The sequence below is a fragment of the Trichechus manatus genome, unplaced genomic scaffold, assembly GCF_000243295.1.
Source record: "Trichechus manatus latirostris isolate Lorelei unplaced genomic scaffold, TriManLat1.0 scaffold00022, whole genome shotgun sequence".
NCBI lineage: Eukaryota > Metazoa > Chordata > Mammalia > Sirenia > Trichechidae > Trichechus > Trichechus manatus.
The window spans coordinates 12,058,384-12,086,314 of record NW_004443958.1 but is presented as its reverse complement, the minus strand read 5'-3'; the positions used below and the strand labels follow the sequence as shown (position 1 = coordinate 12,086,314).

Here is a 27,931-nt window from a genome sequence, read left to right as displayed (position 1 = left end):
TACTAGCAATTTAGGTGGGTTCCAATTTCTCCACATCTTTGCCAACACTTGTTAGTTTTCATTTTTTTCTGATAATAGCCACTCTAGTGGGTATGAAAGGAGCCTTGGTGGCACAGTGGTTAAGCACTTGGCTGCTAACCTAAATGTCAGTGGTTCGAACCCATCAGCGGTTGCTAGGGAAAAAAGACCTGGTGATCTGCTTCTGTAAAGATTATAGCCTAGGAAACCCTATGGGGCCGTTCTGCTTTGTCACATGGGGTCACTGTGAGTCAGAATCGACTAGATGGCACCTAACAACCCCAACATGAGTAATGGGATATACGTTTCCCGCCCCCCTACATTTTCTGCCTCTCTTTTTTGGTAAGGTACTATACCACTGATAGTACGTGCTGCTGGCAGTCAGGGACCTGTATAACTGTTTGAAATGGAAGAAATGGGAGTGTGCTGCAAATTACTGTTTTTACAGTATATTGTATGAGGTAGTGCTGAATTGCTATTTTTTTTAGGTAAAATATGGACTCTGGAAAATTTTCATGTTGGACACCTTTGTCCCTCTGGACTCTGGGGGTAGAATTAAGGGGACACATACGTCCTTCTGTACTTTGAGGGTAGGATTTTTTGAGATGAGGCCAGAAAAAAATCCATATTATGAACGAAAAACTCATATACACTCAATGTTCAGCATGCATTCCATTAATGAAAAAAATATATAAACAAAAAATTAAAAAGAATTCATTCATGGAAGGGTTAAGCATCTTTTCATGTTCTTATTGACTATTTGTGTATCATCTTTGGAGAAAAGTCTCTTCAAGTCCTTTCCCCATTTTTTAATTGGGTTGTCTTTTTGTTGTTGAGTTGTAGAAATTTTTTATAATGTTCTGGATATTAAACCCTTATCAGATATATGTCCCAAATATTTTCTCCCATTCTTTAGGTTGTCTCTTTACTTTCTTGATAAAGCCCTTTGATTCACAAAAGTTTTTAATTTTAATGAAGTCCAATTTATTTTTTCTTTTGGTGTCATATCTAAGAATCCATTGTCAAAAGCAAGGTCTTGAAGCTTTACCCCCCTATATTTTCTTCTAAAGAATATCTCATTCCTCATCATTCATTCAGTTTATTAATTTATATCAATATATGCTCATAGATTCCTATTCTATCCAAGGTTATAGTTCATTACTATTATTTGTGATCCTCAAGCTGTCCCATATTTGGCCAGTGAAACCTTTTCAAGCTGGCTTTTGTGTCTTTTTGACATGTCCCCGTCATTCTTTGAGCACTTCCTTGGTTTCTGGCACCACAAGATGTTCCAGCTCTTTTTGTATCTTTCCTGCCCTAGCCCTGAAATCAGCCATTTCTGTAAAGAACTCTAGTTTTCACTGTATAATGGTGTTTAAAAACTAAGATCTGAGTACTAGGTGTGCTCATAGCTATTAGGGTGTTGCTATTCCCACGCCCCCACAGTAAACAGAGATAGTATATGTTTTTATATACATAGTATGTATCATTTACATTTATATTTCTATATCTGTCTATATATTTTATAAAATAAAAGTTCACACTAATTTCTCCAATTCTAATGGAATACCACAGGGTACATTCTAGTTTTCTCACTTTCTGTATTTCTAACTTGGTTCTCTGATGGAGAAATACCAAGCTCCCATTATCTTTTAAATATTTATTTTTTTGATCACTTCTCCTATAGATCATCAATACACCATCACCAACGCTGCTTATGTACTCCTGCAGATGCCCTTCTCTTCCCAGCTTGGGCTCTGACAGCCTGAGCTACAACCTCCTGCCGTACGGAAGCCTTTCTCACCCTGCTTGGGCTCTAGCACCTTGTGCCAGACTGACCCTCCCTTCCATACCCCGAGTGGGCACTCCTAACCCTTCTTGAGCTCTGAAACCCCATTCTGGACCACTGTGGCTTCCCCTGTTTCCTACACAGATGCCTACCTTGCTTGATCTCACCTTATGGCTTTTGGACTGAATTGTATGGGAAGGAGAAGAGGAACTCTTCTCCTCCACTTATTTAAATTCTTGTAGTGCTTTAAGGCCAAACCCAAATCCTATCTCTTCTTATAGGCTGTTTCCTGCTTCTTAAGGTCAACATTTCTCCTTCTGGAAACTTATACTGTGTTTCTTCTTTTTCTTTTAATTGTTTGGTGTATATTTGTATGTCCTGCAGAGTCTGTGTAACTTTTTGAGATCAGGTGCTATTTTCTGCAGGGTTTTTGTTGCTTGCTTGTTTGTTTTAAAAATCACCTTTAAGAACCTTTTTTAATTTTTTTTTTTTTGCAGTTGTGAGTGCAAAAGTATTTTTAAAAAAACTTGCTAGTTGATTTATTTAAAGTTCCTTTATTTTTAATTGTAGTATTTAATCACTGAACCCTGCTTCATTATAGATTAGCTACTCTGACTGATAGTTGAATGATAGTAAATTCAAGTAATTTAAGTGAAAAGCATTTTACTTCTAAGGAAAAAAATCTTGTTCCCTTTGTATTTTTCTTCAGTGTATATGTGTAGAAAAAAATAATGTGTATCAAATTCTAATGCCCTAGTATATTTTTTTCTAGATAAATTCTCATTTATTAAATAATTCATTTTTTGTTATTATAGGCAATCACTGCTTTACATGGTTCCAATATGTGTGAATTTCAGTTACCACATGTTAGTTAACACCAGTCCCCCAATAACGTGGTTCAAATTTTGTTTACCACAGTATATTAACTTTGTAATTATGTAAAGTACAAACTTTGCTGCTAGCTCCTCAGACCACAAATCAGTAAATAACAGATGTACATCATGTCTCAGTGAGTGTTCTACACATCTGTTACTCAGTTCACACACAGCAAAACATGTAGTTGTGTTGCCTCCTTGCCTCCCACTGACAGATCCGTGCAACATTTTTCAAAAATGAATAATCAAAAGAGGGTATTGGCCAACAAATATGAAAGCCCAGCAATGAAAAAAAAGTTATAATGCTGAAGTGAAATTTTAATCAAATATAAGTGAAGTTATAGAAGAAATAGCTGACTGTGAGAATGTTGACACTGTCATTGAACTGCTGCTGTTGAGAGACTGTAGATACGCAGGCAGAGGAGCTTAGTGAAGGCGAACTTATTGATATAAATGAGTTAAGTAAGGAGGTTGCAATGAAAAGGATGAAGATGTTTCAGAAGAAGTGACTCTAGCAAAAACTTCACATTGAAGGAACTCTCAGATATTTCATGACATTGAAAGCACAAAGGATAAAATGTAAGCTGATCCAAACCTAGCAAGGAGTATGACAATTCACCAAGTCATAGAAAGATGATTGCTCTATATTGTAAGTTATACGATGAGAAGAAGAGGGCTAGTACAGTTCAAACTACTGTTGGTAAGTTTTTTTAATAAAGAAATAAAATGCTTTAATTGTCAATGTTTCTAATGTTTTAAATTACAGTATACTAATCTTTACAACTGGATTCATAAACATGATAAATGGAGAGAAAACTGAAGTTGTCGGGGGTTTCATTCTACTTGGATCAACACTGTCGATGGAAGCAGCAATCAAGAAATCAAACGTCAAATTACACTGGGTAAATCTGCTGCAAAAGCAAGACTTCTTTGAAGTCCTAACAAGCAAAGATGGTACTTTGATGACTAAGGTATGCCTGACCCAAGCCATGGTACTTTCACTCACCTCATGTGCATATGAAAGCTGGACAATGAAAAAAGAAAAACAGAAGAAGAATTGATAACATTTGAATTGTGGTGTTGATAAAGAATATTGAATATACCACGGACTGCCAGAAGAACAAACAAATAAGTCTTAAAAGAAATGCAACTGGAGTGCTTCTTAGGAACAAAGGGGATGAGATTTCTTCTTGCTTACTTTGAACATTGCATCAGGAAAGACCAATCACTAGAGAAGGACATCATGTTTGGTAAAGTGGAGGGTCAGCGAAAATAAGAGAAACCCTCAATTAAATGGATTGATATAACACAATAGTTTCAACAGTGGGCTCAAAATATCAGACATTATGGAGATGGCACAGTACTGGGCAACTTTTCTTTCTGTTATACATAAGGTCCCCATGAGTCAGAATCGACTCCATGGCAACTGCCAACAACAACAAATAAATAGTAGTCTTACTTTTTATACTATACATTATAAGTGACAGTAATAGAATTTTTAATGTTTTGGCGATAAATTTTAACGGTCACAGAACAATAGTAATTTTTTTTCATTGATTATAAGGTTGCTTTGCAGTTTCAGCTTGCACAGTCATTTTTATGGCCCCACACGCCAGTGCAAAGTGAGGACTGCTTGTATACTAACATATGACACTTCAAAATTTCATAAACGTTTTTTATTTATGCACATTTTGTTTACTTTATTGCTTTAATACATTTTAAAATATTTTTAGCATGCAGATACCCCAAACCTGAGATTGCCATTGTGAAGCGTGCAAAGGAGGTACCATCAGCAGAGACCCCTGATAGTTTTGGTACAGTACAGTCTTACAGCATTAATGGTTTGTCACATGTTTAATGCAAGTAGCAAAGCATCTGTTTGACAAGACTGCTTGCTTATTTGAAATAGAATGTGTTGGTTATGATAATAGTCTTTTTTTTTTTTTTGCATCAGTATTTTAGACTGTCTAAAGAATATTTGTTTTTATTATCTAACCTTGACTGTGTGGGTATGATGGAATAATAATTGCATGCTTAATTAACTGACCGATTAAATTTCTGATCTTAACAAAAGGCAGAACCTCAACATAAATAATTTATATTTAAATAGTGTATTTTAAAAATTGTTGAAATAACCTCAGCAAGTGAGGAATAAGAAGCATCAAATACTGAATTTCTTTAGGACGAATGAATAGGAAAAAGAACCACACTTTCAGAATATTACAAAAAGAAGCTTTCAGAATATTACAAAAAGAAATTGTATTTAAATAACTTAGTATAATGTTAACTTCTATAAACATTCAGCATTTGGAGTAGTTTGAAGCCTACGTAAATAATTTTAATGCCATTCATAAAAGTTTTTTTTAGATTCACTCTCCATACAGTTTGATATGATAGTTTGATATTTAACTTAAGTTGCATGGTGTGGTGGTGATGGTGGGATTGTGTGTGTGTATGAGGAGGAGGGGAGAGAGAAGTTGACAGGGAGAGGTGTAAAAATAAAAACTAAAATAAATATCTCTATGTCCCTATTTTATTTATTTCTGATTACTATTTAACTTTGATACATTGCCTAAGAAGTATACCACAGTGTGTGAAAAGGGATCAGAAATATTTTACGGACCAATGAAAATTTTGAGAAGATAAGGGTTTAAATACAACTCAGTTTTCTTAGGCTGAATATATATCAAGGGGAAAAAAAACAACAAACTGTAAGCACTTCAGAGATAGATAGGCATAGTGTGTGTGTATGTGTGCACATTTTACTGCTCCTTGAGCCAGAGTGACTTTTTTAAAGATTATTTTTCAGTAAACAATTAACAGCTTACTACATTAATGTGTTAACAAAGGTGGTGATTAATCGAATACCATATCCTTCCCGTGGGGCCCTGGTGGCGCATGGTTAAGCGTTTGGCTGCTAACCAAAAGGTTGGCAGTTTGAATCCACGGGTTTTCTTTTTTTGGGGGGGAGAGGGGGTTGTTTATACCCTTCCCATCATAAACCAACAAAAGCAAACCCTTTGCCGTCGAGTCACTTCTGACTCTTAGTGACTCTATGGGACAGAGTAGAACTGCCCCATAGGATTTCCAAGGCTGTAATCATTACGGAAGCAAGCAGGCTGCCACTTTCTCTGGAGTAGCCTCTGGTGGGTTCCAACAGCCAACCTTTCGCTTAACAGCCTAGTGCTTAACCACTTTGCCACCAGGGCTCCTTTTCTTCTCATCAAACTGGCCAACTCTTGTCACCGCCTGTTACACTACTGGCCTGTACCAGCCCGGTTGTTGTTGTTGTTAAGTGCTGTTGAGTCAATTCCGACTCATAGTGACCCTCTGTACAACAGAATGAAACACTGCCCGATTCTGTGCCATCCTTGCAGTCATTGTTATGTTTGAGCCCGTTGTTGCAGCCATTGTGTCAGTCCATCTCGTTGAGGGTCTTCCTCTTTTTCGCTGACCCTCTTTTTTACCAAACATGATGTCCTTCTTCAGGGACTGATCCCTCCTGATAACATGTCCACAGTATGTGAGACAAAGTTTTGCCATCCTTACTTCTAATGAGCATTCTGGCTGTACTTCTTCCAGGACAGATTTGTTCATTCTTTTGGTAGTCCATGGTATATTCATTATTCTTCTCCAACACCATAATTCAAAGGCATCAGTTCTTCTTCAGTCTTCCTTATTCATTGTCCAGCTTTCACACGCATATGAGGCGATTGAAAACACCACGGCTTGGGTCAGGCGCACCTTAGTCCTTAAAGTGACATCTTTGCTTTTTAACGCTTTAAAGAGATCTCTTGCAGCAAATTTGCCCAGTGCAGTGCATTGTCTAATTTCTTGACTGCTGCTTCCATGGGTGTTGATTGTAGATCCAAGCAAAGTGAAATCCTTGACAACTTCAATCTTTTCTCTGTTCATCATGATACGCTTATTGGACCAGTTGTGAGGATTTTTGTTTTTTTTATGTTAAGATGTAATTCATACTGAAGGCTGTGGTCTTTGATCTTGATCAATAAGTGCTTCAAGTCCTCTTCACTTTCAGCAAGCAAGGTTGTGTCATCTGCCTTTCACAGGAGGTTAATGAGTCTTCCTCCAATCCTGATGCCACCGTCTTCACATAGTCCACTTTCTCGGATTATTTGCTCAGCATACAGTTTGAATAAGTATGGTGAAAGGCTACAACCCTGATACACACCTTTCCTGACTTTAAACCACTCAGTATCCCCTTGTTCTGTTTAAAGGACTGCCTCTTGATCTGTGTACAGGTTCCTCATGAGCACAATTAAGTGTTCTGGAATTCCCCTTCTTCATAATGTTATCCATAATTTGTTATGATCCACACAGTCAAATGCCTTTGCATAGCCAATAAAACACAGGTAAACATCTTTCTGGTATTCTGCTTTCAGCAGTGTCTGAAATCAGCAATGACATCCCTTGTTCCACAGCCTCTTCTGAATCTGGCTTGAATTTCTGTAAGTTCCCTGTCGATGTACTGTTGTAACTGCTTTTGAATGATCTTCAGCAAAATTTTACTTGTGTGTGATACTGATGATATTGTTCAACAATTTCCACATTTCTGCTGGATCACGTTTCTTTGGAATAGGTACAAATATGAATCTCTTCCAGTTGGTTTGTCATGTGACTGTCTTCCAAATCTCTTGGCATAGACAAGTGAGTGCTTCCAGTGCTGCATCCATTTGTTGAAACATCTCAACTGGTATTCCATCAGTTCCTGGAGGCTTGTTTTTTGCCAGTGCCTTCAGTGCAGCTTGGACTTCTTCCTTCAATACCATTGGTTCTTGATCATATTCTACCTCCTGAAATGGTTGAACGTTGAGCAATTCTTTTTGGTACAGTGTCTTTGTATGTTCCTTCCATCTTCTTTTGACGCTTCCTGCGTCATTTAATATTTTCCCTGTAGAATCCTTCAGTATTGCAACTCGAGGCTAGAATTTTTTCTTCAGTTCTTTCAGCTTGAGAAATGCTGAGCATGTTCTTCCCTTTTGGTGTTCTATCTCCAGGATTTTTGCACGTATTATACTACTTTACTTTGTCTTCTCGAGCCACCCATTGAAATCTTCTGTTCCGTTCTTTTACTTCATCATTTCTTCCTTTCACTTTAGCTGCTCTGTGTTCAAGAGCAACTTACAGTCTCTTCTAACATCCATTTTGGTCTTTTTTTTTTTTCTTTCTTGTCTTTTTAATGACCTCTTTATGTATGATGTTCTTGATGTCATTTGACAACTCATCTGGTCTTCGGTCATTAGTGTTTCAGTGTGTCCAGTCTGTTCTTGAGATTGTCTCTAAATTCAGGTGGGATATGCTCAAGGTCATACTTTGGCTCTCATGGACTTGTTCTAATTTTCTTCAACTTTAGCTTGAACTTGCATATAAGTAATTGATGGTCCATTCCACAGTCGGCCCCTGGCCTTGTTCCAACTGATGATACTGAGCTTTTCCATTGTCTTTTTCCACAGATGTAGTCAGTTTGATTCCTGTGTATTCCATCTGGTGAGGTCTACGTGTATAGCCACCATTTATGTTGTTGAAGAAAGGTATTTGCAATGAAGACGTCATTGGTCTTGCAAAATTCTGTCATTGAATCTCTGGCGTCGTTTCTATCACCAAGGCCATATTTTCCAACTACCAGTCCTTCTTTGTTTTCAACATTTGCTTTCCAATCGCCAGTAATTATCAGTGCATCTTGATTGCATGTTTGATCAATTTCAGACTGCAGAAGTTGGTAAAAATCTTCAATTTCTTCATCTTTGGCATTAGTGGTTGGTGCATAAATTTGAAATAATAGTCTTCCTTGTAGGTATATGGATATTATCCTATCACTGACAGTGTTGTACTTCAGGATGGATGTTGAAATGTTCTTTTTGATGATGAATGCGATGCCATTCATCTTCAATTTGTCATTCCTGGCATAGTAGACCATACGATTGTCTGATTTAAAATGGCCAATACCAGTCCATTTCAGCTCACTAATGCCTAGGATATCGATGTTTATGTGTTCCATTTCCTTTTTGAGGACTTCCAATTTTCCTAGATTTCATTCCTCATGCATTCCATGTTCCGATTATTAATGGATGTTTATAGCTGTTTCTTTTCATTTTGAGTCGTGCCACATGAGCAAATGAAAGTCCCGAAAGCTTGATTCTATCCACATCATTAAGATTGACTCTACTTTGAGGTGGCAGCTCTTCCCCAGTCATATTTTGAATGTCTTCCAACCTGAGGGGCTCATCTTCTGGTGCTATATCAGACAGTGTTCCACTGCTGTTCATAAATTTTTCACTAGCCAATTTTTTTCAAAAGTAGACTGCCAGGTCCTTCTTCCTAGTCTGTCTTGGTCTGGAAGCTCTGCTGAAACCTGTCCACCAAGGGTGACCCTGCTGGTATTTGAAATACTGGTGGCAAAGCTTCCAGTATCGCAGCAATATGCAAGCCACCACAGTATGACAGTCTGACAGACACATGGTGGAGGAATCAGTTAGTTGCCTCTAAGTAAACTGGATGCGAGTCTAGGTTTCAGTGAAGCTTCAGTTCACATGACAAATTTCCCAAAGTTTAATGAGGTGACAGTATTAGCTCTTTTAAGATTGAAGTAGAAATTTCTTTTCTACATAATTTGCATGTTGCTGTAACCTCTTTTAAATGCTAAATAAAATTAGAAAATTGCACTCAAACTCTTTTATTGGTCTTAGCAAAGTCTTGTGTTTTTAAAAATAATTACAAAGTCCTTTTGCAGTTATACTCCTGTTTTAAAAAGACCTGTTAATTGAAATTTACTAATTTTAAAAGTTAATTTCCTTGCTAGTTATAAATAATGAGTGTTTTCATTTTGCAATTTTAAGTGTCAGTTTCTGTAAGTATATTACGTAGCCATTTTAATTTGTTTCTTTTTTTAGAAATATTGTTGGATGGCTTTTTAACCCCCTTTTGGTACATGATTGACTTTATGGTATTTCATATGACTTGCTGAAATAATCTTGCATTCAGTGTGATTTGCATTGTAAGTTTATATATTTTACTGTGTTGCGTATTTATTGTAAATTTCACCTTATTCCTTTGAACTTTTATTCTATTAAAAGTCTAAGCAGTTATTCATAGTGATTAGGATATGGACCTCTGAGACTCTTAGTCCCTAAATTGTTGCGTAAACCACTAGTTTCATCTCTTTTCTTTTCATAAATCTCTTATTAGGCCTGATTATGGTTTGTGCTGACAAGTCTCCTTCCTGTATTTTCTTGGGGAAGATAAACTGGGGTGGGACCTGGAGCAAGTATTAGGTGGTAAAAAGATCAGAAACTGGATAATTGGATATTAAATGAGTACTGAATTATATGTAAGTAAATGATTTTGAGTTTTTCCCTTGATTTGTGGTTTTCAGTTGATGTTTACATCCATGGAGAGAGACTGAACTAGGTTATCACATTCAGAATTGTCATTGCTGTGGAAGTTAATAGACAATAGACAAGGAAACAAGACTCCTCTTTGTTTTTCAAATTTTATTTCAAGTTTGGATTTATACCTTGTAAAGTATAGTTAAATTGAATGGTATGTTCGACAATGAAAATAACAAAGTTAATATTTTATAAAAAAAGTAATTTTTTAAAGGGAAGTAAAGAAAAGAGATACAAGTTAAATCTTATAATAAACTTCTGGGACCTATCCTGCCTGCCTGTTGTATTGGAATCTTGTTGTCGATTGATATAACTTGTCAATTGATTGGGGCTTGGAAATTTCATGGATTTTGTTGTAATGGCATGTTTTCATACCTTCTGAAAACAAGAAAATATTTTTTTGTTTGGTGTAACTTCTAAAAAATGTAAATTCAGCGAGGGGGTAATTTGTCATACCTTTCCTGGGATAGTTTTTGCAGAAGTTTTAAAGTCCTTAAATTTATTCTTTTTTTGAACTCAGTAATGCCACTTACAGGAATCTACCCTAAGGAACTTTCAGAGGAACTCAAAATGATTTAGGTACAAGTATGTTTATATTAGTGTTATTTCTAAATGTGAAGAAGAATAAAGAATTTAAATATTCCGTAGTAGAGGATTAGTTAAGCTGTTGTACATTTATATGATGAAATAAAATGCCACCAGTAAAATTATTGCCTTGAAAAATATTTATGACGATACAGGAAAATATTCACCATATAATGCTTTCTGAAAAAGGCAGAATGCAATTTTGTGTATACATCCCGATAGAAAAAAGATTAAAGGATAATACATCAGAATGATAGTCCTTATTTCTTACACAGTATGAATGATTATAATTTTCTTGCTTTTCTGAATCTCATTTTCTACAATAAACGTATAACTTTCATAGTTGAAAAGTATAACCTATTCCTTTAGATACATCAAAGAACTGTAGTATTTTAAATGCTATTTTGTAATTTTTACTTCAAAATTTCTCTTAAGTAAAAAAAAAATCTCATCTTTTAATATATGTAAATTAAAAAATAACCCGTTGCCATCAAGTCGATTCCAACTCCTAGGGACCCTATAGAACAGAGTAGAACTGCCCCGTAGGGTTTCCAAGAAGCGCCTGGTGGATTGGAACTGCTTGTCTTTTGGTTAGCAACTGTAGCACTTAACCACTACGCCACCACGGTTTCCAAAAAGAAACCCATTGCCATCAAGTCGATTCTGACTCATAGAGACCATATGAGTCAGAATCGACTCAACGGCAACGGGTTTGGTTTTATATGTAAATACAGATATATAAATTATATATGTATATGTATGTATATATAAATAATGATTGCTTAATGTAAGATGATGTTGCAGTAAATTTCTCTTATAGGCATCAATTTTGACTGAAAAACAGTGTCAAAGAAAACAGATTTTGTTGACTTCTTAAAAGTTGGTATTTTATTCAAACTCATGAGCACTGAGAGTGCTCTCTAGTTTGTGAATTCCCCAGGATTTTAGTTTCATCTGCCCAAGTTACTAGAAAAAAGATCTAGAATTCCGATTAGTGAGGTTTTTTTTTTTAATAAAAGATAAGTTTGGTGAGAAACAATAGGAGATAAAAAATAGTGCTTTCTCTCTTTCCTGTTAATGTAAGTTACCAGGAGTGGCTATATTTTAATATATGTTTCTTTTTGTGTAGCTTATTTTACTGATACTTTGTTCTTAGTGCGTATTTATATGAATTTTATTAGTTTTTGAAAACAGCAAGACAAATAGTCTCTCTCTTTTTGAGTATAAATTATTTTGGGAAGCTGCTTTCAGGATACTTTTTACCCAAGTGAGGTAAGGATTTGGTAGTTTCATAAATAAAATTAATTTCCTTAACTAAGAAAAAAATGTGATCTAGTGAAAAGCATAGCAGACCTAAGGTTTAGGAAGACCTAAGTTTTACTCTCAACTGTACTATTTATTTTTTGTTGACCTTAGACTCCCATTTATTTTTTGTTGATCTTAGACTCCTTTCTTTGGCCTTATTACACCTTCTTCATAGATGTACAAACTAATATCTATGTCAAGGATAAAAGTTGTATTTGAAAATTTGTGATACGTCAGATCTCTGCTAAATAACAGTGAAAGTCAGTATATGTTGCAATTCAGTAAAACCTACATACCTAAGTGTTTTCCCATATAAAACTGAGATAAACGTCACCTCACTTATCAATAAGGAAACTAATTCTGCAAAGTTGAGTTGCTACAGGTCAAAGTCAGTTATAGCAACTGTGTCTCTAATAACTGGATATGATTCTGTGGGATGTGTATATATGTGTGTGTTTGCTTAATTTGAGAATTTCTTTTTATGACGATCCTGATTTTCTTCGGAGCCTGTGTTCCCCATGAGAGGGAAAATGGTGTCTAAATATCTGACAGGTTTTTCTATAAAGTTCCATCACCCTTGCCAGAAAGTGAACTTCGAGCCTAGGGGTATGAACATGGTGTTTGTTGCTGGCAAGTAGATTCTTGTTATGGACATAGTTGTCTATAGTTAATTTCTTATAGGTAAATTATAGGTAAATCATCCAGAGATAAGTTAATTAAAATCTGGATAATTTTTCTAACTTTCAATTCTGTTGTTTGGTGTTGACTTTGTTGTTGTTGGGTGCTATTGAGTCGATTCCAATTCATAGTGACCCCATATGACAGAGTAGAACTCCCTCATGGAATTTTCTTTGCTGTAATCTTTACAGGAGCAAATTGCCAGATCTTTTCTTGTGGAACCAGTAGGTAGGTTTGAACTGCCAACCTTTTGGTTAGCAGTAGAGAGCTTAACCTTTGCATGAGCAGGGCTCCTTGTTCCGCTTATTGGAACCTTCGATTAGCCATTTTCCTTTCCCACCAGATGCCATTTAGGTTAAAAAAAAAAAAAAAAAAGACAATGATAAGTAAAAAATTGGTCAGGGATTTATTTTAAAATAAAACTTTAGAAGATGGCCTCAGGTAGAAAAACCTTTAGTCCTGTTCCCAGCAGCAAAACCTGGGAACATCTGGCACAGCACCAGTTGGAGATGATTTCACTTCATTTTTGTTTCTCCCATAATGATTAACATTGTGTGGTGTATTAGGAGGCATCTGCGTGCACAGAAGTGTGAAATTTAGACTACTAGGTAGCTAATCAGGAGCCCTGGTGGCGCAGTGGTTAAAGTGCTCGGCTGTTAACCAGAAGGTTGGTGGTTCGAACCCACCAGCTGCTCTGAGGGAGAAAGATGTGGCAGCATGCTTCCATAAAAATTGACAGCCTTGGAAACCCCGTGGGGCAGTTCTCCTCTGTCCTGCAGGGTCTCTTTGAGTCAGAGTCAGCTCGATGGCAGTGGATTTCGTTTGGTTAGATAGTTAATCAACGCAGCAAACATGGTACAGGAACTACGAAAATACCCAGGTCGCAGCCACTTATTTGCCCAAATCTAGGGAATGTCTTTGTGTGACCTTCTCTGAGACTCTCTTTTTAAAAATGTCCTTTTTTTTAAATCTCTGCATTTGATCCTCACTTGTTTCTTAGTTCTTCTTCTCATTTTTTCCCAATGTCTTTATCTTTCTCTTTCTAATCTGATTTCCCCCTTTTGTTAAAGGAATATAGTCTAAACCTTAAATATTTATACTTATATGTAACAAATATACAAAGCAGCTGGTTTAAATGTATTTTTATTCCTAAAATAGGGAATATTTTTATTCCTTGATTTGCGTTCTCTTCTGACCCTTTTCTGATTCTTTTATGTGACAGTACCTCTTAGTTTTATATTTCCTAAATAGTTAGTAACTGAACTTTAAAATGGCAATCCTGATGCACTATAATATTCTGATCATCAAAGAAATATTTTTTATTCAATATTACTTGTATAGTAACAGGTAATATTTTACAAGCTGTAACGGTTTTCTGGTTGCTTTAGTTAATTAGAAAACTAACTGGAATACTCCATCCTTTATATAGTAGTCCAAGGAATTATAGTTTCATTTACTAAAAAATGTAAAGTTACTTTGAAAGTTTAAATTTTTTTTCTTTGTATTTCTGGATTACTGAAGCAAAACAAAATGTAAGTGTTGAAAAGTTTTAGATTTAATCATGCAAAGCATTTTTCGTATGTTTTCAGAATTTATAATGAATGTCTAGGGTATTTTGTATTAGGGAAAGATAGTCTATATTATATAATAATTGAATAGATTTAAATTCTCAAGGACAGATAGGCAGAGGTAGATCCATTTCCAATTATTTTCTTTGCATGAGAGAATTTAACCAATTAGCAGTTTTCAGCAACTGTCTTATTTATCTTCCAGCAGACTTTTGAATGTGAAATCAAAATGAAAGAAATTCTGTATGCAAATGGTATCTCATAGAATCTTGTAGATTATTCTCCTAACTTGTGTATTTCTAACAGTGAAATTCTAGAGCAACTTTTCCTCCAAACAGTGAGAAATATCTAAGAAAGGAAAAAAATGTAAGGAAGTCTGAATGCCAGTTATTTTTTGCCACTAGTTATTATGAGTAAATGGGGCCCTGGTGGTGCGGTGGTTAAGAGCTCAGCTGCTAACCAGAAGGTTGGTAGTTTGAATCTACCAGCTGCTCCTTGGAAACCCTGTGGGGCAGTTCTATTCTGTCCTATAGGGTTGCTATGAGTCAGAGTCAACTTGATGGCAGTGGGTTTGGTTTTGGGTATTAATGAGTCAATACTTATACTTTTGGAAAGCAGAACAGTTATCATACAGTTGAAGACTCTGGGGTATATGTTTATGAGGCTTATTGATCTGTAGTTTTCTTATTTTTTTTGTAATTTCTTGGTTAGATTTGTTTTTAGAATTACTCTTGGCTCATAAAGTGAGTTGGGAAGCATTTCCTCATCTCCTTTTTTTGAAAGAATTTGAGAGTTTGTATAAGATTGGTGTTTTTTTCTTCTTTAAATGTTTTAATAGACTTTACCAGTGAAATCATCTGGGCCTGGAAGTGTTTGTGTGTGTGTGTGTGTGTGTGTGTGTGTGTGTGTGTGTGTGTATGTGTGTGAAGGTGTTTGGTAACAATTTCAATTTTGTTAATAGGTAGGGATATTCAGATATTTTGCTTCATCTTATATCAGTTTTAGTAAGTTGCATTTTTCAAGGAACTTGTCTATTGCATTTAATTTGTTGGATTTGTTGGCATAAAATTATTTATAATATTCTCTTATTTTTTAATGGATGTAGGATTGTAGTGATGTCTCCTCTTTTATTCCTGATATTAGTGATTTGTGTCTTCTCTGTCATTCTTGATTAGTCTAGCTAGTGGTTTATTGATTTTGTTGATTTTTTTTTTCCCCAAAGAACCATTGTTTAGTTGCCCTACGTGTTGTCGACTGGAGCCTATGCTCAGATTAAAAACTGCCAAAACGAGGCAACTCAGTGCTATTCCACTCTTTTAAGTATTGATTCTGCTCCAGAATCAACCTACTTTTGGTCATTTTCAGCATTCTCATGGACTGTAATGTGTATACATATATACGTCCATCTATACATGCCATGCACATACATATGCATGTATATAAGTATGTATACATATATGCGTGTATATATCTATATGTATATATATTATAGTTTATGATTGCTATCAGGAGGATCGGTCTGATAGGAGGTTACTCAGCCAGTGTTAGAAGTAGAATCAGCATTTGTTTTTAAAGTAAAACAAATAGATCTAGCATTTTTTTAAAGCTAAAAAGGATTGGCACATGTGGGTGGTGAAGTACAATCTTGATGGGTAGCTCATTATAGTCAGCCCTCCATATCCACAGGATCCGTATCCGCGGAGTCAGCCAACTGTGGATCAAAAATATTAGGGGGGTAGTGGGGAGGAGAGGGAAGACAAAGTTCCAAAAAGCAAAACTTGAATTTGTTGTACACTGAGCACTATGCTGAATCCACGTGAATGAAATGATGTGTAGGCATACCCTACTGTAGCCTCCCGCCATTTCATAGATCCTCAGTCTCTCTGTATAGATTGCTGAAAAATTGAGTTCTATTGTATTTTACCTCTAATGTTTTTATTTTTGATGTGTGTTTTGTTTTGGTTCAGTTATTATAATAAAGAAGATAATTTACAGTGTTAGAGTCTTCAAAATTATCAATTTATGATTTAAAAAATTTTTGATGGTTACTTTCCAGTAAACTTTCTGCATTCTAGGAAATGTTCCTTTCATGCTTCTTGTTACTCCTTAGGTTCTTTGCGAAGCAGGAGCCAGAATCTGTGCTTTGATTTTACTTTCATCTCTGTGCCAGTGGTTTTTCTCCCTGTTCTATCTCCGCTACTTTTCTCTCTCCTTCCCTCTCTCTTTCTTCCTCAAGTTTTATTACCTTTAATTTGTAATAGGAAAGAAAGATTAGGAAGACTGATTACATTATTTGAATTTTCCCCTTTACCACTACACATTATCTATTTACCTAACCCTTGTTCTTCCTTCTTAGGAATTGTGGAATATTTTTAATATTTTGATGAATGTGTAGGGAGTTTGAAGAAATAAAAGGAAGGACTTTTTATATTCTCAGTCTATTGGGAAAGTCGTGCTTGTTGAAGTTTTAGGTGTTTCAAGATGTTCCAGGCATCTGACAAGGACTTATCACAGTGTCAGAACTATAGTGACGATGAGAGTAATGCAGCTAACAAATAGAGCTGGTACGTAACTGCTTTTGCATGCTTAGTTACTTCACCAGAAAACTCTGTGGAGTACAGTGGTAACCTGTATTCCTTGTTTAAAATTTTGGAAAACGATTTGCATACTTTCAAGGTGGATTTTGATAATTCTAGTCAAAGAATGGAGAATATACTATTTATTTTAATCAGATGTGGAATTATGCAATGACTAGTATGTCTTCATTTCTTAATTCGTCTAAAAAGAAAAACTTAAACTTCCATTCTTAGAACTTTCTAAATATAATAGTTGATTAAACTACTTCTTATTTTAGAGCCATTACGATACTATGCTTTTTAAGTAAAATTCCAGTCATAAATATGGACTATCCTTCTTTTTTATATAGCTTATCTTTAGAGATTTATTTGCTGGTTTTTTTTCACCTAAATTCCTTAGTTTTTGTGTTGTTATAAATTATAAATAATTATTTTAGAAAATGTATATCTTGTTTATAGGTTTCCTTGGACAATCTGGTTGTACTAAATCTTTATAGAGTAGAATGATTCGCAGTGTGAGTTCTTCTCTATATGTTATCAATTCATTCTGTTGGATTGGTTGAGGGTAAAGAAAGTAGAATTCCCTACCATTTTACCATAGTTTACTCTTGAATTTGTACAAATGGTGAGATAGTTATTGTTAAGAGATTAAGTAGTACTATTTTGTAATAATTTTTTTTTTTTTTTTTTTTAGATATAATGATGACACTTAAAAATACTTTGATTCTTTTTTGGAAAAACTTTGTGTAATTATGACGTGTATTTTTATATTGTTACTTGTGATTTTAAATAGCATCCTACTTTTTTTTTATTGTATACAAAAAAAGATGCTTTACTCTCTACGATCCAGTAGTATAGGTTCCAGAAATGGAAAATACTCAGCGTATTATCAAGGGAGATTATTTGAGGAAAGGTAACCTTAGTGGTGTAGTGGTTAAGAGCTATGGCTGCTAACCAAAAGGTTGGCAGTTCGAATCCACCAGGCACTTCTTGGAAACCATATGGGGCAGTTCTGCTCTGTCCTATAGGGTCATTATGGGTTGGAGTTGACTCAATGGCAGCGGGTTTGGTTTTTTTTTTTTTTGGATTATTTAAGGAACAGGACACAATCCAGGGAAGTCAGTATTGTAATAAGTTGCTTTAAAAGTATTTTCCTATTTTTAAACACCATCTAGGTCTATTTGAATATTCTTTTTTTTACCTGCTATGTTGTTTGTTTATAAATATATTTTTAAGTCATCTAGGTTTGCCATCTTAAAGGAGAGTACCTATATTTCTGATGATGTCATTTCTAGTGTTTCTTTACTGTAATTAATGCATACAGTGTCATTATGTAGATGCAAGGACTTAAAAAAATGACTTAGCGAGGGCCATAGGGCCCAAGGTAGGCTTGTAATTAAAGCTCAGTTTTGTTTCTAGCCTTGTAATTTAACCTGTACCAATTAATATTTTCTGTATGGATGACCTTGGTCCATTAACCTAAAGATAATTTATGAATAAATTCTGATGTTCTCCTCCTTTGTAAATCTGCTGGTATTTTCTTCATTGTAATACAGAAAAATCATGCTATAGTAACTAATTCTTGCCCCACACCCTTTTTTCTCCTTTTAGAAAAATTGGAAGCTCCACCACCCACCCCAGGACAGCTGAGATATGGTAATGGTTCTAAAATTGTTAAATATTTTTTCAGCTATCTCTTGGATTTGAGATAACTTGTGTCATTCATCAATAGTACAGAAGAGTCAGTTAAAGCTCTCCAGATAGAGTGGATTGTCCTATTTATTTTGCTGAAGAGCAAAGTTTATAAACTTGGTTTAAAAAATATCACAACATTATGTAATATTTAATATCTTCTAAAAATCTAATATTGTTATTAAAATATTGTTACCATCTAGAAATACAATTATACTTATGAAGAAGTTTTCTTAATTCCCATGAAAAAGGACATATTTGGTTTGGGTTTAAGTTGGGTTACTATAGAACTAGAATTTCTAGGCCCAAGGCTAGTTGAACTGTTCTCTGGTGGAGAAAATACTTCTGGCTAGTTATTGGCAGTAATGAAGACAGTGAAGTTTTTTTCAAACCACCAGAAAGGAGAAACCTTACAATGCTGCTGGTGTGCTTTTTTTACTCTACTATGATAGGAAAAATTATTCAAGGCTAACACTGAAATAACGTAAAACATTTTGGGATTTTATTATAAAGACAAAGAAAGAAGAGAATTATTTAACAGTACAGTTAATTTGAGTAGGTTGTAAATTAAAGTTAAATATTAAATGTGATTTGTTAACAACAGCTGAATTATAAAATAGTGTTTGCCAAAGGAAATTGAAGAAATCACAAAAAGTAAGATTGAATTACATACTGGAGAGCAAGTATATCATTTAAAAAAAAAAAACCCAAAACCAAACCAAACAAAAAAACTAATAGCCAGGGTTTTCTTTTTTCTTTTTTTTCTTTCATGGGGGTAGAAGATAATTTATATTAGAAATTAGTAACTTTTCTCAAATTCTAAAGCAAATTTAAGAATCCTTTAAGATTTATTTTCCTCAGATAATCTTCTTTGACTCTCCCAGCCTAGATTCCTACAATCTATCCATAGTACCGTATATATACTATTATCATTATATTTTTAAGATCATATTGAGATTAACTGTTTATATGGCTGTGTTTATATGGCTAAACTCCTTGAGGGCTAGGGACCAAGTCTAATTTATCTTTGTATCTCAAGAATCCGGTGAAGTGCCTGGCACATATTAAGCTCCCAGTGGTGCAAACTGTTAACGCAGTCGGTTGCTTACTGACAGGTCGGAGGTTTGAGTCCTCCCAGAGGTGCCTTGAAGAGAGGCCTGGCAGTCTACTTCCAAAAAATTAGCCATTGAAAACCCTATGGAGCCCAGTTCTACTTTGACACACATGGAGTCGCCATGAGTTGGAGTTGACTCCACGGCAACTGTCTTTTTGTTGTTTTTTTAACATGTTAATTTAACTTATTGAAAAATTATATTTTTTCTGTTGCGTTAAAAATAAACTTTATTCATAGGACATATTTGTCTAGGTCTAAGCATTAAAAACATGATGTATTTTATAGTTCAGTGTGATTATTGTAGCAGTGTGCCTTCCTTTCACTGACCACATTTTTTCTAGGGTAGCAGTTAGTCTAGTCTGAATTTAATGGCCTTAACAAATGTATTTTAAGGTATTTGTAACTGGTCAGTTTTAGAGATACCATCAGATAAATCCGAAATTGTTAAGTAGTCCTAAAAGTTTCATAGTTACTTTGCAATATTTATGTTTCAAAGGTGATTGAGAAAATTATTTGGGAAACTTCCCTCCAGAGATATATTTAAATAGCTTTCTCTTCACTGCAAATGTTTCATTTAGTAAATTAAAAAAAAAATTATTACACTCTTTTGGCCTATTAAATTAGGTTTTCGTTTTTGAGAATTTGGATTATGTATACGTTTTGGAAGCTGTTTATAAAATTTTAAACGTCTAATAGTTAAGCAAATAGACTTAGGTAAAAAGTCAAAGAACTAAAGCTAGGCTCTTTAATTGAAAGATGTCATTTAATTAATTACTATTTTTTTTTATCATTGCCAGTTTTAAAAATACTATTTTTTTTATAATTAAAAAGATGCTGCTTTTTATCTTGGACATTCTTACTTAATAACAAAAAAAAAATCTGAAATGATCTAGGATATATACTATTTTCCCTTGATTTTAATCTTTGATAGTACTTGTGGGTAGAAATGTTTTTTTTACTGCTTGAATTTTGCCTTCCCTGGTTGGTGCAGAACTCATCATTGTAATATCGAACTTTCATAACTTCTAGATTATATTTTTCTTTGGATTTACCTGCATTTAAAGAAAAAAGACTCTGATGTTATTGAACCAATTGGTTTAAAGGGACTTTTTTTGGATGTAGTGTAAAACTCACAATTTTTATGTTTATCTAAAAAAAGTCCTCCGTTGCACTAATGTTGACTGTACCTTGGCAGTTTTATAGATTAATTAGAATAAAGTTTTTTAACTATCCCCAGTTTTTAATCTGTTTCACAGTATGCCTTCAGTTCCCTCAATCTGGAATTCTCTTCTGTTCCAGGTTAGTGGTCCTCAACTTAATCAATGTTTATTGAGCATCTACTGTGCACTAGGTGTTCTGCAATGTGCTGAAGATGCAAATACGAAAAAAAAATATATAGGTATTAGTTCTTCCTAGTTATACTTCTAATATCATTTCAGGTCATTCAGATTATATACTAGGTAGTTGAGATAAGGTATGCGTTTGGTAGGAAGGGGCCAAGTTACATATTTTATTTGAATCAGATATTGTTTGTTTATAGTTTGAGAAAGCATTTATGGATAATGATCTTAGAAGGGAAAAAAGATGGCATGTAGATAAGATAATCACAGTTTTCTAATGTTTGTTTAAAAAAGTTGGTTAGTGAGTAAAAGTCACCAAATAGCATCCCTGAAATTTGATTCAGGGAATATTTCATTATTTCTAATACTGATAGCAATTTTATGTTACTAGTCTTCAGGCATGAGACAAACAGTTTGCTGTCAGTAGCAAATAAATAGGTAAAACATGGTATTTAACATGTATTTACTAATTTGTTCTGCCATTAATTGTTTATTTGTGTGTGTGTCGCCAGTAAGAAAACACAAAAGCTTAACACAAGTATTTTTACATGTTATATGTTCTTCCCTCTCCCAGTATAGCTTCTACCAAGTAGTTAAATTTATAGCACTAGCAGAATCTTTTGACTATGGGAATGAAAAACAAATTCCAAAGATTATTAGATCTATTTAGGAGACCTTAATCATATGAGTTTTGTTGTTGTTGTTATTCTAAAGTTATAGAGATGTTAAAATATATTTTTCTGTTTTTGGTGTTTTTCAGTATTCATCCACAATGCGATACCTTTTGTAGGGTTTGGCTTTTTGGATAATGCAATTATGATTGTTGCAGTAAGTTCTTTCCTCACTTCTTCTATTTTGAGTTAATAAATAAATAAATGTGGTCAAAATTTTCCTAATAATCTGCATATTGTAGCTATAAAGTTTTAATTAACACCATAATGAACGAGGCTAATTTTTACTGTATTTCATATTAGTTAGGCTATAGCTAAATTTTAAGGCATCATATATATTAATCATTTAGACTTTTGGAAAAGCATTTAGTCTATCATAAAAACATAGTTATTGGGTCTGTATTATCCTGTCCTAGTTTTAACATTCTTTAAAGAAGAAAAAAGTATGTAAAATTTTTCTGCTATTTAATTAATTGTATAGGCACTTCTTATCACATATGTAGATTTTTCTATTATTTTCTCGTTCAATTTTCCCATGCAAATTTGTTTTAAAGGGTGTTTCCATACACAGTCTAGCCATTTAACCCAAAGGTGTTTTAAGTTTCAGTTCAGAACATTGTGAACATATTCCCCTTCTACCTTTGCTCTATGGTAGTGTTAAAAAAATGATTCTTCTTTCCTGTGGTCATGTTAATGTAAAGATATTCCTTAAAAGTGTTGTTTAGTTTAGTGTCATGAATGGTAGACTTACCTTTCTCACTGTTACATAGCACCTTTTGTTCATGGATACCAATATTGGGTCCGGATTCTAAAGTCAGAAATAGGTCCATGATTAAAACGCAAGTCTCCTAAAACTGCCCAGTACTCTATCCACTTCTCTCTTATTTTGTCCAAATAAAATAAATTGATCATAGTCCAGTTAAAAAGGCAACGATCAACTTTCAGTACATATTTTTAAAATATTTTATATGAAGTCTTTCCTTTCAGATATTAGCAATAAGTGGTTTGAAGGTCTATTACTTACATTGTGGGAAGGAGAAAAAAATATCAATGACTTATTTCTGGACACTAAGATAGGACTCGATAATTTCTGTGTTCTTTTGGATCATCTTTCTTTGGAATGGGCACAAATACGAATCTCTTCCAGTTGGCTGGCCAGCTAGTTGTCTTCCAGATTTCTTGGCATAGATGAGTGAATGCTTCCAGCATTGAATCCGTTTGTTGAAATGTCTCAGTTGGTATTCCGTCAATTCCTGGAGCCTTGTTTTTCACCAATGCCTTCAGTGCAGCTTGGACTTCTTCCTTCAGTATCATTGGTTCTTGATCATATGCTACCTCCTGAAATGGTTGAATATTGACTAATTCTTTTTGGTAAAATGACTCTGTGCATTCCTTCCATCTTCTTTTGATGTTTCCTGCATCGTTTAATATTTTGCCCATAAAATCCTTCAGAATTGCCCCTTGATGCTTGAATTTTTTCTTCAGCTGTTTTCAGCTTCAGAAATGCCAAGTGCATTCTTCCCTTTTGGTTTTCTAACTCCAGATCTTTGCACGTTTCATTATAATAGTTTACTTTGTCTTCTCAACCTGCCCTTTGAAATCTTCTGTTCAGCTCTTTTACTCCATCATTTCTTCCATTCACTTTAGCCCTGTATGTTCAAGAGCAAGTTTCAGAGTCTCTTCTGACATCCATTTTGGTCTTTTCTTTCTTTCCTGTCTTTTTAATGGCCTTTTGCTTTCTTCATGTATGATATTCTGGATGTCATCCCACAACTTATCTGGTCTTCGGTCATTAGTGTTCAGTGCATCAAATCTGTTCTTGCGATGTTGTTTAAATTCAGGTCAGATATACCCAAGATTGTACTTTGGCTCTCATGAACTTATTTTAGTTTTCTTTAGCTTCACCTTGAACTTGCATATGAGCAACGGATGGTCCGTTCCACAGTCATCCCGTGGCCTTGTTCTGACTGATGACATTGAGCTTTTTCTTTGTCTCTTTCCACAGACATAGTCGATTTGATTCCTGTGTATTCCATCTGGTGAGGTCCATGTGTATAGTCACCAGTTATGTTGTTGAAAAAAGGTATTTGCAATGAATAAGTCATTGGTCTTGCAAAATTCTATCATGCAATATCCGGCATCGTTTCTGTCACCAAGGCCATATTTTCCAACTACTGATCCATCTTCTTTGTTTCCAACTTTCAAACATTCCAATCACCAGTAATTATCAGTGCATCTAGATTACATGAGTAATCAATTTCAGACTGCTAAAGTTGGTAAAAATCTTCAATTTCCTCCTTTGGCATTAATGGTTGTACGTAAATTTGAATAACTGGTATTAACTGGTCTTCCTTGTAGGCATATGGATATTATCCTGTCACTGACATCATTGTACTTGAGGATAGATCTTGAAATGTTCTTTTTGATGATGAATGCAATGCCATTTCTCTTCAATTCGTCATTCCTGGCGTAGGAGACCATATAATTGTCTGATTCAAAATGGCGAATACCAGTCCATTTCAGCTCACTAATGCCTAGGATATTGATCTTTACATGACATGTTATCAGGAAGGACCAGTCACTGAAGAAGGACATCATGCTTGGTAAGTTAGAGGGTCAGCGAAAAAAAGAGGTGGATTGACACAGTGGCTGCAGTGATGGGCTCAAACAGCAATACTGTGAGGATGGCGCAGGACCAGGCAGTGTCTTGTTCTTTTGTACATAGGGTGGCTGCGAGTCAGAATCGACTGTAGCACACCTAACAACAACAACAAGATAGGACTGCTCTCAGGTGGAGTATTTTATACTCATTTGAGAAGAATGAAAGTGCTTCATAACTAGAAACTTTTCTGAGTTAGATTGTTGTCACACTAAGCTTCGCTGATTCTAACTTAAAAATTCTATAAATAATATCTATATTGTAAGAGATTGCTCAGTTAAAAAAATGGGATTATATTATTAGAGCTATCTTAAGATCATTGAGTGTTAAGAAAAATATATAGGAGAGACATGGGTGTTTTGGTGTTTGGGTATCACATGTACTATTAAAAAAACCAAACCCATTGCTTCAGGTTGATGCTGACTCATAGCAACCCTATAGGACAGAGTAAAACTGCCCCACAGGGTTTCCAAGGAGTGGCTGACTGTTTCGAACTGCCAGCCTTTTGGTTAGCAGTTGTAGCTCTTAACCACTGCACCACCGGAGTTATATAGATGGATGTAAATAGAGGATTTGGGTTCAAAATAGGAAGAGAAAAAAAAGTAATTTATATTATATAAACGGTAAAATTTGCTTAAAAATACCTAAAATTGGTTCATTCAAGAATGGTTTTGTTTGCTAGCTAGTCTAACCTTATCTCTAGATAGATGGGGATCAGACATCCAGAAAGTTCAGCCATTTGCCTAGTTGAGGAAAGTAGAAGGTTCTCACAGCACGAAGGGATCCTGCTACATAAACAATCCCAGAAACTACTGTAGTGTGCACACAACTTGAAGATGATAAGCACCTGATGGAGAATTCTTTAGTAATCTAGCAAGACCAGATTTCTAAAGGTAGCCACAGATTAAATGAGTATCTGTAAACTATAATTTCAAAATGCTAGTTTTTTGACTGATTATAGCATTTTTCTGCTATGTATAGAAGAATCAAATCGGTCAGTTTATATATCTGTAAATGTGATAAACTTATTCAACCGTTTAGACCCATACTGGCATATCTGGAAATACTAAAATCTGAGTTAGCTAGATTATTTCAATAGTTAATGTAAATCAGATCTAATTGTAATAAAAACTCCATTATGCTTGTCTTAGACTGGCTTCTCTAGAGAAGCAAAACCAGTAAAACATATAAATATATATAGAGAGAGATTTGTATCAAAGAAATGGCTCATACGATTGTAGATGCTGGAACATCCCAAGTCCGTGGATTAGGATAGAGGCTTCTCCTGATTCACATAGCCACAGGGGCTGGCGAACCCAAGATCGGCAGGTCGGAAAGCAGGGCTCTTGTGCACAGGTTGTGAATATTGATGAATCCCAAGACTGGCAGGCAAGACCGCAAGGCTTCTCCTGATTCATGTAGCTGCAGGGGCTGGCAAACCCAGGACCAGCAGATCGAAGAGCAGGACTCCCGCTCAAGGGCTGTGAAGATTGATGACTCCCAAGATCGTCAGATAAGTTGATAGCTCAAGTCCCAAGAACCGGAGGTCAGACGAACAGGAGGCAGCCGCAGGATCCAGAGTGAGCAAAAAGCCAGAACGTCTGCTTATATTTGGAACTGGCCACACCCCCAAGGAAACTCCCTTTCAACTGATTGGCTACTCACAACGGATCCCGTCATGGGAGTGATCACATATAAACACTGAGAGTCATGGCCCAGCCAAGTTGACACACAATCTTAACCGTCACAATCATGAATAGTTAATTTAGAACTATTAAGTTTTGATGTGTTCTTGAACAGATTGTCTCAATTAAAACTTCTCTGTGGCAAATATTTTTTGAATTTTACATGATTTCACTTAACATTTTAGATCCTCCTTATTGACAATCAGTACCCATACTATCATCTTAATAGCCAGTTTTTTTTTTTTTTTTTAATCTCGGTTGGACAGACCTTAGATATTCAAATGCTGGAACACTGTTCTTGCTACAGGAAAGTGTTGAGATGATGTATTTTGCATAGAGAGGGTTGCAGAAAGATTTTGAAGAGAGATTAATTAGAATTGGGAAACTGGTTAACGTCTTAGATCCTGAGTAAGACCTTTACCGAATGGGCTAATCATTTCTTTGAAATAAATACCTAGAAGATATCTGTGTTTAAATATAGATACCAAAAATACAAAAAAAAAAAAAAAAAACAGAATAAAACTAACCCTCCTCCTCTACGTACACACACATTGTAAAGTCAAATTATTGTAGTGTTGGTCACTATTTTGCATTATCCATGCCTGTGCCTCATCATTAGTGTAACTGAGTATGGACTGTTTTTTATAGACCCAAAATAGTTGACTCTAAATTAGTAATACTTGTTATTCTGATTTGCATTGAAATTCAGTTTCAGGGGATTTTCACCAGCTTTTGTTTACATAATACTGAAATTATTGTTGTAAACCACTGACTTCAATACCTGATTAAAAGTAATAGGTGTGGCAAAAATATTATCCTGTGATAATTGCAGGCTAATTCAGAGACAGTGAAGTTTTCCAGAGAAGCTTTGTAATAGACTGCTGAGACTAAAATACATGAATAATATAACTCAAGGATATAGAAAAGGAAATAAGTGATCATTGTTACCATAAGAATGTTTTTCACCTTATTATCTTTTTTGTGTGTGTGGTACGTATATATGTATATAACAGAACACTTGCCACTTGAACACCTTTTCATCTTTTTAAAATACTAATTGCCTCCTAATGTTGTAGGACAGCTATGACTGTCTTAAGGTAGTAAGTTAAGGAGATAGATACTTGGCTCTTTTTTTCTGTCATGCCATAGATATCTCATATTTTCCTCCTTCCAGTTAGGTGTACTATTCTGGCTGCTACCCTGGTTGTAATCATAAAAACGAATTCCTACATAGCTTCTTGTAATAGATTTGACGTGTTAGCTGCTGTTTGTACTAAGTTGATTTCATAACTTGTTACTACATTTTGATATTATTGAATTGCTTTTTATAACAGAAGTTTCTGTGGGAGATTTTTTGGACTATTTTTCTTACAATTTAATTAGGACAGAATTTACTAGACCTTTGAAGTAGACTAATTGTATTAAGGTGCTAAGCCACATATGACCTTAAGACAACTAGTATTCAATTTATTTATAACTTCTACCTCATCTTCTAACATAACATAGAATTTGATATAACTAAGGGAGCCCTTGTGGCACAGTGATTAAGAGCTCAGCTGCTAACCAAAAGATCGGCAGTTCAAATCCACCAGCCTCTCCTTGGAAACTCTAGGGCACAGTTCTACTCTGTCCTATAGGGTCGCTATGAGTCAGAAGCGACTCGATGGTATCTAACAACAACAACAAAAACAACAAGGGAGATGAAGAAGTCGATAGTCCGTTGCCCTCAAACTCTCTTTGACTGTATAAGGCTTTTCTTGCTGTTAGAAGGAATTTCAAGCTTCTTAAATTCAACCAAATGATTATGCACTTAAATACTTTTTATATATATGTATTGCAAACAGATTCTTTTTGGGTTATTCCCAGTGATTCACTGTCATTAAAGAGGCTGTGTTTATTTTAATGGAGCCCTGGTAGTACAGTGGTTAAGTTTTCGGTTGCTAGCCAAAAGGTTGGCAGTTCGAATCCAT

At 35.0% G+C, this 27,931-nt stretch overlaps 1 protein-coding gene across 2 annotated transcripts in view; it reads left to right on the top strand.

The window, feature by feature from the left end:
• TMEM65 (transmembrane protein 65) overlaps window positions 1–27,931 on the top strand; it is a 51,170-nt gene that overhangs the window by 12,918 nt on the left and 10,321 nt on the right. The window contains exons 2-3 of one of the 2 annotated variants that reach the window (XM_004372992.3): window positions 18,412–18,456; window positions 21,707–21,774. In XM_004372992.3, coding sequence (XP_004373049.1) covers window positions 18,412–18,456; window positions 21,707–21,774 — 113 coding nt within the window. Of the gene's footprint in view, window positions 1–18,411; window positions 18,457–19,717; window positions 21,006–21,706; window positions 21,775–27,931 lie in introns of those variants that run through there. The other variant, XM_023728184.1, reaches the window with a different exon arrangement.